The sequence below is a fragment of the Microcebus murinus genome, chromosome 19 (genome assembly GCF_040939455.1).
Source record: "Microcebus murinus isolate Inina chromosome 19, M.murinus_Inina_mat1.0, whole genome shotgun sequence".
Taxonomy (NCBI): domain Eukaryota; kingdom Metazoa; phylum Chordata; class Mammalia; order Primates; family Cheirogaleidae; genus Microcebus; species Microcebus murinus.
This window is the reverse complement of record NC_134122.1, coordinates 48,326,273-48,340,252: the sequence shown is the minus strand read 5'-3', so window position 1 is coordinate 48,340,252 and position 13,980 is coordinate 48,326,273. Positions and strand designations below refer to the sequence as shown.

The 13,980-nt window shown below is 36.7% G+C and overlaps 1 protein-coding gene across 2 annotated transcripts in view; it reads right to left on the bottom strand.

The window, feature by feature from the left end:
- Positions 1–6,727, bottom strand: part of KMO (kynurenine 3-monooxygenase) — a 49,563-nt gene extending 42,836 nt beyond the window's left edge. Inside the window, exon 1 of one of the 2 annotated variants that reach the window (XM_012751273.3) lies at positions 6,142–6,727. In XM_012751273.3, coding sequence (XP_012606727.1) covers positions 6,142–6,195 — 54 coding nt within the window. In that variant the 5' untranslated portion in view covers positions 6,196–6,727. The remainder of the gene's footprint in view (positions 1–6,141) is intronic. The other variant, XM_012751272.3, reaches the window with a different exon arrangement.
- Between the last annotated feature and the right edge of the window lie 7,253 nt (positions 6,728–13,980).

Genomic DNA, 13,980 nt, shown 5'->3' with positions numbered 1-13,980 from the left:
TTATTTCTCTGAATATGATGCCATGCTGATGTTGACTATAAGGAAGAGGTAGCTGGTGCTGCTTTCTGCAAGTCCTCCATATTTTTAAGACTACAGACGTATATATTTTCAAATTGTCTTCCAGAGGGAGGAAAAATCCACCAATTTAGATTACCATCAACAGTGTATGGGAGTGCTCCTTTCTTTGTGTGGACAGATGAGGAATAGATGGATGAATGGGCGAATGGGAACAGATGGACAAAGAATCTGAGAGTATTCTGTGGGAGGATGGACCAAATGGAAAGGAAGGAAAAACACACTGTTTGTAGACAGTTAACAAAGCTTTAAGATGTCTAAAGTGGTTGGCTCCATTCTAGATACCAGGTGTACCAGCTGCAAATGAGCTAACCTTGGAAGGATGAGTTCTCTGTATGAAGGGGACAGTGGGATTTATGAGGCACGTTAAGAGTCCATCAGGGTAGCAAAAAAATATGTCAAAATATTGGTCAGGGATGTTAGAGAAATACAGATACATAGCAAGTGAAGAAAAATCAAAGTATTTTACCCCAAATACAGAAGTAGCCCTGCAAAGCTGTCTTGTGGGGCAAATTTGCACATGGAGAGAACCTGCATTGATGTGGCCAGATCTTCCTTAGTCCTGACCTAGGAAAGATGAACTGAGAGTCTGACACCTTTAAAGGTCTGAAAGAAACATTTACCATCTATTCTCTCTGAGGGCTGCTACCTGTGGGATTTCATTTACATAACAAGACCACCTTTGCTAGCCAGGACTCCTCTTCTCTCCCTTCCATACCTGTTTGCCATGATTCAAGCCCCATCCTTTTCGTAACCTCAAGATAGTATATAAACTTCTGTACCTCATTAGGTGTTGGGCAATCTGTGATTGGGCAAATTGTGTGATGCTCCCTGTGTACACGTTAATAAAATTGGTACGCCTTTTATCCCATTAGCTTGTCTTTTGTGAGTTGATTTTTCAGCAAACATTCACAGGGCAAGAGAGAAGGTTTCCCTTGGCTCCTCCACAAAGGCAGTGGAAAGAAAACTCGTTTGATGAGAGGAACTGAAGTGTCCAGGAAGAGGAATGGAGATCAAAACAGGTCCCCTGACAGGGAGCAAATTCAGAATGACTTCTACAGCCACAAAGAAATTCATTCCACCTCTGTTTATAGAAGGCCTCTAGATACCGGGCAGTAATGAGGGTTTTTCATATTTAAGAAGGCTCAGAGCCTGTGGAGTAGAAAGCAAGGGTAGAGTCTATAGAGTTTTGTTTAGTTTAATACTAATAAAACGAGAATAATAAAGCTCATAGTGATTAAGTCTTTTACAAGGTATATATCTCATTAAGATTTGCAGAAAATAAGAAAGGACACACTTGAACTGAATGATATATATAGAACTTAACCCTAAATTGTAAGACATTGGACGGTTTCTATGTGCTCAAGATGTTTACTTTGGGGAAAGTGAAAATTCTGGGTAGCATCTGACTTCTGCTTTTGGAAAGGAGTAGGTTGAGAGCAAAACTAGAGATCTGTGAGTGAGGAAGTGCAAAAAAGAAGGAGTAGAATTTTAGAGTTACAAGATGTAGCCCTAGTTTTAGCCCAAGAGGAAGAAACAGACCAATAGAGGAAGGTTTCCTGAGATCCCAGCTGGTTGCAGACCCCTCTGTGTGCAGTTTCCTTACTGCATCATGGTGTTTCCAACCCACCACACGGGGTGAAGGGTAAGCGATGAGGTGGAATGACCCGAAGGAGACAGGGCAGGAACTACCATTTGGGCCCAATTTGGCACCACGACCATTTTGAGCCTACAAATCCATGACAGAATCTAATATCTGTATCTGTGGGACACAAGCTCTCATAGAGTCAGAGTCAAGTTGCTTCAAAGGCAGTTTCATGAAATTCACTAATTTGACTAAATTTCACTAAATCGACATGAATACTCAGGGGCAGGACACAAGTGTCAACAATAAGTCATAAATATGGATAATTTTGCTGGGGCAAACAGGGAAAATGGATGACCTCAACACACTCTGTGGTGGAGTTGCTTTTCAGTAGAAGGGAAAGAAGAAATATTTCAATGGTACCCTAAAATATATCTGCAGAATATATGCTGAAACAGAGGACGCACTGTAACAGCAGAAGACAGCTAAGCCTGGAATGCTACATAATCCTTTTAACCAAGGCTCTTGATCTCAGCCATAAAATGAGGGCTCACATAGCTGTAGCTGTTACTGAAATGGTGCTTTGTGGCATCAATCATTTGCATTGTGCCCGTAAACACTGCAAATAGTCATCAGAAGCAGTATTTCTGAATCCCAAGGGCCCTGAATTTGGACATGGCTTAAGGACACCTGTATAGGTTACATGATCTTTTTGTTGTTTATTTTTTAAATTTCTCTTGCTTTGTGAAGAATAAGAAACATATCACCCTAACATGATAAGGTCGTTTGTGTCTCAGTTTTTTGTAGGGCAGGTGTTTACTGAGCTGACTGGTTAGAATTGGAAATCTATACCTGTAGAACTCTTTCTGGCCTGAAAAGTAAAGATTGTTTTCCAAACCCTTTTTCAAGTTAGTCCTTGAAAGGACTACATTTCTTACACTACTCTGATGAAAAGCATTGTCAAGTTTCTCATAACTTCTCAAAGAGTGATTCTTCCCTTTGTTCTGAAATCAAACTCATGCACAGAAAATGTTTTAGTGTTTTTGGCAGTATAAGACACCTGGATAACCCTCATAAAAGGGACAGAAGCAAGACCCCAAGACCAGACAATCTTTAGATCGGTGAAGTGAAAATATTTCTATGAGGAGTAAACTATGTACGACAAAACTTTAGCAGAATGCAGCATGTGATAAAGGCAAGGCCCTGTGGGCATTTGAAAGGGAAAAGATCTTTACAGGTTGATACTGGAATTATTTTCTGGAATTGGTGGGGAAGGGACGGGGGAGCTGTGATTCACACATGAGGGAAAATGTCCAAGTCAATACAGTGGGTTTTCCAAATACTCAGGTCAATGTTCTTGACATACCATTTTAACATCTTTTTCCGCTCTTTTCTTCAATATTTAAACTCTCTCCAGTTTATGATCATGGTTTAGTTTCATTCCACTTTAGTTTCTTAATAAGAGCTCCCTTTACCGATCTTTTAATTCCTTCTGACCTCTTTGACTTGACATGTCTTCAAACAAAGGAAATCAACCTGATTTAGCCCAGGATCAAGTGATCACTAGAGCAGAGCAAGGACAAATTCTCAGGGTGACTTCTCACTGGGCAAGGTTGTTAGACATGACATGCTACCACTGATAAAAATCGAGGGAAGTTCACTGTATTCTTTGGCCTTCTAAGAAAAGGTTCTCGACTCTTAATTTTTTCCCCTAGAGGCCAGGGGAGAGCTTTAATGTGTTAGACAACATAAGGTACAGGGTACAGCCCGTGGGGAGGAGGAGATGGGAAATGTCGAAAAAGACACAAGGAAGAAGTGGGGAAAAAAATGCATCCTCTACATAATGAATCTAACCTTCTTGAATTGCTCTCTTTAATCAAAACTTTCTTAAAAAATAATTTCCTGAATATTCAAACTTGCATGTGTTATGAAATTTCCTTCACTTTCATATCCTTAAGGTTTCTCATTTCTCTCATTTATTCATCTGTCAAATACATTATAATGTCAAGTATGATTCCCGCCACTGGAATACATCAGTAAATAAGAATTTATATTTAGGTTGGAGCAGATAAATGGGTAAAAACCAACCAAACAAACCAAAACCCAACCAACCAAACAAAGAAACCCCAAAGTGTACAATTTGAGATATTGATAGATGTATAAAAAACATAAAATGGGGTAGGGGTGAGGCCAGAAACGTAGGTAGGCTTAGTGCATACAGGGCCTTTGGTAAAGAGTTTGGATTTTATTTTACTTGTAACGAGACATTATTGAAAGGAAAGGTGTTAAGCAGGGAGTGATAATGATCAGACTCATGTTTTAAAAGGACTATTCCAGTTGCTGTGTATGAAACAGATTGCAAGTGGATAGGAGCTGAAGCTGGGAAACTATTTAGGAGGCTGTTGTAGGAGTATGGATGAGCGATGATCACTTGGATTAGGATGATAGCAGTGGCCATAATTGAAATATAGTTTGGATATACAGCTTACAGATAGAGGGAAAGAGGAAAAAAATAAAATAAAATTTAAAAAAGAAATCAAGTATGATGCCTAGGCATGGGCCTGAGCACTAGGATGGATAGAATTCTTTTGCAGAGGAATTTTAGGTACCTTCTAGAACATATGTAGTAATTCATGTGTTCTATTTTCCAGGACGTATATGAAGTTATTACATGACGAAGAATTTAGGTGTTATTTAGGGAGAAATCCATGGATAACACTCACATCTTTATGCCTTCCAAAATCATGCATCCAATCACATATTTGTCATCCCCCCTTGGAATTCTCAGAGACAAAAGAGACATCAGTGCTGCCACCCGAGTTCAAGTCTTAGACTAACATAACAGCCTGCCAACTCATCTATCTAGTCTTCTTACCATTTTCCCAGTCATTCTCCATGTAATAGTCTGAGGGACCTCTTAAAATTAGAGCTTGCTTTCCTACCTAAAATCTTCCAATAGCTTTTCGTCGCACTTCAAATAAAATTCAATGTTCTTGCCTGGCTCTCTAATATCCTACAAGATCTGGCTACGTCAGCTTCTCCAGCCTCATCAGCTACTCTTCTTTGGCTTTGCTCCGCTCCTGCCTTTCTTTTTGCTCCTTGAACATGTGCAGCTCATTATCGACCCAGGGTTTCTCTTCTTGCTGTTCCCTCTGCCTGACATGCTCTTTCCTGAAATTAGATGGTCCCATGTCATCATTCAAGCTATTCGTCATATAGCGCCTCCTCAGAGAAGCTTTCCTTGCCCACACACCCATAGTGCTTATACCTGACTGACATTATCTTATTTGTTTTCTTCTTCACTGTCTTTCTCTTCCCCTGTATCCTGACTACCTAAAACAATGTTGGCGCATAGCAAGTACTCAATAAGATTTTATCAAATGCAGGAATTTTCATTTTGTGCAACGTTTTGATAGGAAAGAATTTGACGCGAGCCCAGTACTCAGCAATGACAACATGATGTCCCATTCAGTGACCAACTGAACGCTAAGCATTCCTTAGCACTTTGACATTTAGAAGCAGAAATGTTAAAGGAACTGTCTTAGCACTTTGGGGGAAAGACAATGAGGAAGGCAGAACAAAAGACAAAATTAGTATATATTACATAAATACATGTGTGGCATGAAATATACCAGTCTATGTGCAGCCTAGAACAGTGTTAGCCCCTTGATAAATTTTTGTTGAGTAACTGAACGAATGAATGAATAACTGTGACTTAAAAGCTTGCACGTGATTTGACCAAAGGTGAAAGTAAAACAACTGAACTTTAACTAATGGGGATATTTTCAGTCTAAAACAGGAATTATGCCGAAAGGGGGGAAATGCAGTTTGCTTGAGGCAGACTCGCATTAAACAGAACTGGCTTCGGCACCATAACTATGGAAGCAGAGGAGCGGCCCCTCCATACATCTTGCCAGGTGCGGGGCAACTGCCACCACCTTCGTCCTGGCCAGTGAGAGGTGAGCGCCCTGCTCACTGCCTTAAGCGCTCTGTAGGAACAGCCAAGTAAGTCAGGCGATCGAATAAATATTACTCCCAATTACTCATGTAACTAGCCAACATTCAACGTGATAACCTTGTATTCCCTGATCCCTTTATTCTCATTATGCAGCATTCACTGAGTTATTAAACAAAGTGAGGCAAATGTTTTTATTAAAATGAATATTAAGCCCAATACCTGCTCTTAAAAGCACAGCCAATTTGGGGATAAAATCAGGTTCAATTCGCTTTATTTTTGGTTTTCAAGAAATGCTAAACCAAAATAATGAGGAAAAACAGATACTGCTATATTTAATGGATATAAAATACCTTTCCTGGAAAAGAGCCAATTAAAGCTAATACGTATTTAAAATAGGTGCATTTAAGTATCAGAAAAAAATTCACAAGAAAATTAACAATCTGTACAAGTGATGAGCAATAATTAAGAATAGTAATTAATATAATACCACCAACAGTAACAATACATTGAAAAAGATTCTTACCAAGCCACCACCAATGACAGCTACCTTCTTCCTCTGAATGTCAGATGAGTCCATAGCTGCTGAAGTATTTTTCACAACTGTTGTTTCTGCCACGGAGAGAACTGTCTCTCCTACACACTGATTTCTCTCAGTTTTTATACTGCCCAAAGCCCACTGCCTTTGAGAGCCAGCAGGAATGTTTGGTCAGGGCTAATTTCCCTTGATAGCACTTAACCCATTAGTAGTCCAAAGGACAATCAGCTCAGCTTTAAGAAAAAAAAAATGGAATTCATTGCAATAACCAAATTTTGCAAAACACAACCAATTGAGGACACTCACTATTTTATGTGTAAGACAGGAATTTTTTAAGCAGTCTTGCAGCTTTTCTTCTTCTTTTTCTACCGCATGTATTCTTAGTTTCGTTTTCGTTCATGATTAACCATGAATGACACCTTCCCCATCTGAAGCATCTTCTACAACCTTAGGGAGGAAGATGACATGGTTCATAATTCACCTGTGGATTATTCTTATTAAGACCCACCAGGAATTTCATCTAAAGGGTCCTCGTAGATTGTCTTTAACAGACTCTACCAGGGAAAGTTTTTAGCAAGGTCTTAATATTCTCCTTAGCAAGATTTTGAATTGCGAAACTGACCATACTTCCTGTTTTCTTTCATTTTCGGCCTGGATGCCAGAAAATTTAAAATCTACTTTGTATATTACAGTAAAGGGATGTGGTTAATACTATGCTTCTGTAAAACTCATTCCTGGCTTCATATTAGCTATTCACTTTTTTGTCTTTTTTAACCCATTTGGGTTTTTGTGCATGTCTGTGAATTGTAGTTTTTTTCTGGAACATAAAATAAGAACATAAATGAAGATGCTTCTTCACTTTCAGTGAGAGCGCAAAGAATTCAGAACAGTTTTTCCTCGGTTGGGAATTAGTTCAACATCATTCAATAGTGACCCCTTGTGGATAAGTAAGGTTAAGTATTTTATTAATTTATTTTGAATAGGTGATACATTCACATGATATCAAATTCAAAAGACATAAAGGGGTACTCAGTGAGTGAATAGTAATTCTTTTCCTAACCCTGACCTTTGGCCACCTATTTCTCCTGCCCAGAGACAACTGTTTTGGTGTGTGGGTACCTTATTCTTCTACAAGCTTGTTTATGTCCTTGCTTGTTCTTTCCTTGTTTTTCTCTCTCTTTCTCTCCCTCTCTCTCTCTCTTTCTCTATCTCTGTCTGTCTTTCTGTCCCTCTCTCATTATCTGTCTCTTGCTTTCACTTTCTTCCTGCTTCCCTTCCTTCCTTTGTTTTTAAACATAAATGGCAGTAAATTTTACACCCTTCCTCACACCCTTCCTATTTTTTCACTTTACAATGTATAGCTCAAGAATTCTTCAATATCAATATATAGAGAACTGTATCTTTTTTTTTTAAAGCTTTTAAATTATGGACTGTAACACAAATGTACAGCATATGAACTTAAGCAAGCATGCACGTAACTACCACTCAGGTCCAAAGACAGAACATCTCCAGAATCCCAGAAGTCTGTGTGTCCCTTGCTAATCACCTCTCCTTTACAGAGGTAACCACCATACTGGCTTTATTACCTCCTTGCTTTTATTTATGATCGGGCCACCATACTTACATTCCTAAAACAGTTTAGTTTCACCTTTTTCTGCTATACATGAACTCATACTGATTTTTTTCTTTATACAACTTGTTTCTTTTTCTAAATACTATTTCTTAAGTCCATCTGTGTTGCTGCATGCAGCTCTAATTCATTCATTTCATTCATTCATTATTGTCATATATTATTTAATCCATTCTATTGTTGATGGACATTTGGGTGTTTTCAATTTTTTAAATATCATGAATAATGTTGCTGTCACACAAATTCATATATATATATATATATACACACAATGTAGTACACACATGTATGAGTATCTCTAGGATTGATATGCTCCCTATGCATATTTTTAACCTTCCTAAATAAACAAAAGTTACATTCCAAAGTAGGGTACTAACTTGAACTTGACACAGTGTATGAAGTTTGTCTGCTGCCACATTCTCACCAACATGTATGTTGCAGGAATTTTTAGTTTTTGCCAGTCTGATGGGTGTACACTATATCTCACTGTCCTTGTAATTTGCAGTCCTTTGATTATTAGTGGAGTCGAGCACCTTTTTATACCTGTTTATTCACAATTCGTTTTTCTTCTTTCGTATGGATATAAATAGATTTTGGGGGAGGTTGTCTCTTTTCTTTTTGACTCTCATTGGATATGAGCTTTATTGTTTATATATGTTGCAAATTACTTCTTCTTCTCTAAGGCTTGCTAGTTTGCTTTCTTAGTGGTACCTTTTGATGAAAGGATAGTCTTCATTTTAACATATTCAAATTTATCAGTCCTTTCCTTTGTGGTTGGAGCTTTTCATGTCATGTTTTATAATTTGTTTCATAAGCTTGAGGATATGAGGATATTCTTCTATGTTATCTTCTAAACGATTTATAATTTACCTCTCATTTTTAGGTCTATAATCAACATGGTGTTAGTTTTTCTGAATGTTATGATATACAAGCCAAAATTTTATTTTTTTCCCCAAATGAATACTCACTCTTCTTGGTACTACTAAATAAAAAGACTCTCCTTTTCCCACAGCTGCCTTTGTTGTAGATCCAGTGTTCATGTATGTATGGGTTTGGTTTCAGGTTTCTACGTTATTTCATTCCATCTAGTCTATACTTGCCTAGACCAATGCCAATTCCACAGCCAAATTACTAGAGCTTTAAAATATTCCTTGACATCGTAATCAATTCACTCACCTTGTCCTTCATTACAATGGCTATTCTTGGTGTATTACATTTCCATCTAGGTTTTAGAATCAGTTTGTCAATTTCATTAAAAACAACAACAACAACAACACCAGAAAAACTATTGGGATTGCTTTGAAGTTGTAGAGCTATCTGAAAAGAATAACAGATTTAAGCTACTCAGTTTTCAATCCATAAACATAGTATATCTCTGCCCCCATTTTTTGTCACCTCCAAGTTGACAACCTCACAAGTTGTCCAAACCTCACAAAGTTTTATTCTTTCACCTGTAGAGGTTTTGCCCCTTTTATTAGATTAATTTTGGGTATGTATTTTTATTTTATTATAAATTATATCTTTAATTTCATTTCTACTATTGCTAGCATGTCAACATAATTAATTTTTGTTTATTGGGCTTTCATCCCATAACATTACAAAACTATTTCCTTAATTCTATTAATTTGTCTGCAGATTCTTTTGGATTTTTTTTTTTGCTCACCACAATTATAATGATGGTTTTGTTTCTTTCTTTCTTATTGGTTGACTGAATGATTACCTTACTGTGCTGGCTAGTCTCTTCAGGACAATGTAGAACAGAAGTGTATTTCTTTTTATTTTTTTATTTATTTATTTTGAGACAGAGTCTCGCTTTGTTGCCCAGGCTAGAGTGCCATGGCGTCAGCCTAGCTCACAGCAACCTCAAACACCTGGGCTCAAGCGAGCCTCCTGCCTCAGTCTCCCAAGTAGCTGGGACTACAGGCATGCGCCACCATGCCCAGCTAATTTTTTCTATATATATTAGTTGGCCAATTAATTTCTTTCTATTTATAGTAGAGACGGGATCTCGCTCTTGCTCAGGGTGGTTTCGAACTCCTGACCTTGAGCAATCCGCCCGCCTCGGCCTCCCAGAGTGCTAGGATTACAGGCGTGAGCCACCGCGCCCGGCCTAGAAGTGTATTTCTTAAGTTTCAAATACATGGGGTTTCCTAGTTATCCTATTGTTATTGAATTTTAGCCAAAGTTCATTGTGGCCAGGTAATATGCTCTATAAATCTTCAAACATTTAAAACTGGTTAAGGCTTGTTTGCTGGCCAAAAAAAAAAAGGGTAAATTTCTGTAAATGCTTCTTACGTGCTTGAAAAAAATGTGTGCCCTGTAGTTATTGTATTTTCCTATACATATCCATTAGGTAAAGTCTATTAATCATGTGCTCAAAATTTTCATATTCTTACTAACTTGTAGTCTGCTTTTTTTGTCAATTACTGAAAGAGGTACCTTAAAAAATCTCACACTGAGATGATATTGGTGATTGATATTTGTCTATTTCTTCAGAGTTCCTCTCTATATGGAACTATCCACCTTTAAAACTGCTACCAATTACTGGTAAAATGAAGCTTTTATCATTATGAGGCACCCTTTTTATCTCAAAGAATGATTTTTGCCTTAAAGTTTAATTGCTTAATATTAATATTAGATTTTTATATTTGGTTAGCATTTACATATTATATCTTTTCCAATTTTTTTATTTCAACTGTCTTGTATCCTTATGTGGCCTTTGTAAACAGAATTCTGTTGAATATTTTAAAAATCCAATCTATATAATCTTTATCTTTTAACTTGAGCCACTGGTTTTATGTAGGTTCACTAATATGTATCTAGGTAAAAATTTTTTTTTGAATCCTAGTAGGGATTATTGGATTTTTTAAAACAGAGATTGATTTCTTTCATCAGTTCTGAAATATTCTCAGCCCCTACACCTTCAAATATTGTTTAGTCTTCAATGTCTCTTACCCTTTTATCTGTATTTTCATCTTTTGTCCTTTTGTGTTTGATTATGATAGTTTCTTTTAATGTATTATCCAATTCCTCAATTCTCTTTTCTGCTGTGTCTAATCAGCTGATAAACTCATCAATTGTGTTCTTCATTGTGATTATTGCAAATTTTTGTTCTGAAAATTTGATTTCTTTTTCCTATATACTAAATTATTTTTTAGTTTCTAATACCCTTACCAAAATTCTCAAGCTTGTGTTTATTACTTAACATAATAAAAATGATTGCCTTATGAGCTGTGTCGGATAATTCCTATTGTGAGTTTGTTTTCATGGTTGTTAATTCACATTTTTGTGAGTATGTATTTTATCTAATTTCCATGTGGGCATTTTAAACTTTAAGTGCTCAAAATTGTACTTGGAAAAAACCAAACAAAATATAAGTAGTTTGAGACTTAGGATACCAGTATATTGCTTTGAAGATTTATTTTTGCTTGCATGTGATTCAGCCCTCAGTCACTGTGTATTACTGAGGTCTGTCTGTCTGCTATAGTTGTTCTTTTGGTATCTACATAGCCGATATGAGACTAAACTAGTGATCTTCATGTTTTTTGCTATCTTTTAGCCTAAGGGAAATCTTTTCCCACAAGACATCACATGCTCATTTTAAATGTTATTCATTTGAAAGACAAGCTCTCATGGAAGTACTCCATGGCAGTTTGACTACAGATAAGAGAGCCTCAAGTTTACTTACAATTCTGTGCTTAATAGCTGGAAACTTACCCTTTCTCTTTGACCCAAAGAAGCACACATTCAATTGTATATTATTATTTGAGTAATATTGCATCACTTATTTTTAAAAAACAATTTTCAAAATTTGATATTTTAATTCTTATATATAACATATTGTGACCCATCTCTCAATTTTATAAAACAATGTTTTATAAAATTGAAATTGACTATGAAGATGCTAACAACTGTTGTTTGATGATGTTTCTAGATCATTTATGAGGTGAGTCAAAAAATCTTTTATTTATGGGCCAAAAAATTATTTATCAAGCAGAGATTTTACATAAAAGAGATTAATAATGCAATCATGCAGTTCTATGCAGCTTATAAGCAATATGCTAATAGATTGATAATTAATAGCTATTATTACTTTGTTACTAAGTCTGAGCTCTTTTCTCAGTTCACTCTAGAATAGGTAAAATTATTTCATATTATTACCTCTTAGGAATTTCCCCAATCCCTGTAATAGGGAGAGTCAGTAATATATGATTGTTTCTCCAAAAGAGTTTCAAATCTCATCTTGTGTTTTCTGGATGATCCAAATCTAAATCTAAATAAAATTTAAGTTGATAAAGTAGCTACATTTTATAACAACACTTCAATAATTTGTATTTGATGTTGTTTGAGTTGGAAGCAGATGGAAAAGGTAATTAACTTTTTGTATGAGGTTAGGCAAAAGAAAACAGATCTGGGTAGAATGACACCATTGATGATTTTTAGAAGTTGAAGGATAGTGTGAGAGTCCCCAGTGCCTGGTAAGAGAAAGGGCAGCAAAAGCTGGAAAAAAGTCCAATGATTATAAAGTTCCAATTTTGACCAGGGCTACTTATCCCTCTATTCATCCTAAAGGTCAGGTAGAAAGCACTGCTTTGGAGAAGCCTCAGGAGGGTTCAAGATCACCACCCCTTCCTTCTCCATATGACTTTCTGGAAGGAGAGAAGAACTGATAGACTGGTTTTTCCCATTCTCAGAGCCTGAAGGATTTGAGAGTGTGGGACAAGTTAGGGATTTTCAGAGTAATTTGTGTCAATAGCAGCAAGCAATTCATCCTCATTGAGATTCAGTTATTTGTTAATCCCTAAAATGGGTACTTTTACCACAGAATGATTCCAAGAGAAATATACTTTTGTGAACTAAAATAAATCCTAAGCCCCCCACTGATGGAACAGACCCCCTTTGGCCAAGGAGACCACAGAGAAACCTTAAATCTGAGTTCCTAACCCTGATAGGATGGGAGGTCAGACACGCCTCATTATACCCCAGTCCCTTGCTAATGGCCATTGGGCTTTTTTCTTAAGGGCTAAACAGAAACCAGTCTCATGATCCAGACCAGCATTCTTTTTTAATAAGAGACTACCAACCTTGAAGCATGTGTTCCTGGCTTTTGGCCGGGGCTCTGATTTCTAGCCTGTTGGAATGGGCACCCACAGGCTCCAACCTTTCATGAAAAGTAAAGTTCTCCTTTCCAAATTTATGAACCTTGTAATTTCTTCAGTTAACACTTTATATCAGGCACCAAATATTTCCACTTTTCTCTGTACATATTTATGTATTTAACAAATAAGCATTATTGGGAATAATAAAAATCTATGAAAAGAAATTAAAATTTAGTAGAGGATCAATCAATCAATACAGTGTTTGCTCTCCTGTTTTCGACATTCTCAGACTGTTAAAGTTGACAGAACATTGTCTCAATTTGTTTGACGAACTCAGCTTGCTCAATAACTGTTTATTCATTTTACTAGGTCTTTGCACTTGCAGCTCTCTGCCCAGAATGCTTTTCTACCATTGCATGGATGGCTCTCATTGTTTAAGTCTCAGCTCAAGTACAATATCTTTAGCTTGATCACCTTATCTAAAAAGAAGTATTCTCTCCATCATTCTTGAAGCCTCTTCTTGCTTATTTCTTCTGTTGTGTTTACTATTATAGAAACTACCTGGTTTATTTGTTTACTTATATTTTAATAAATAGATATTGGTGAAAAGAAAAAGAGAGGAAAGCAAATAGACTCCAGATACAATTTTGAGGCAGAATGGCCAAAATTTGTTAGTTAATTGGACCATGTACACATGAATTTGGGAAATGGGGCAGATTTCAGGAATCAAGGAAAACTTGTGGGTTTCTAGCTTGAATAACTGGTAGCACCATTAACTGAGCATGAAAGACGGGGGTGAGGGTGCCCATTAATTAGGGATTATCATTTGGGGTATATCGAATTTGAAATACAAGTATTGAGTTAGATAACTAAATAGAGATATTGAGTATAGCATTGGATATGCGAATCTGGAGCTGGGAGAAACCTAGGTTGGAAAAATAAGTTTGGCATCTTAGTATATCAGCACAAATATGGTCCTAAAAACCATGAGAGTGGAGAACCCACCTAAGGAGAGAAGACTGGTTGATAAAGAGAATAATAGCATTTATAATTCAATGTCATTTACATAAAATTTTTAAAATGCACAGAACAACTGTA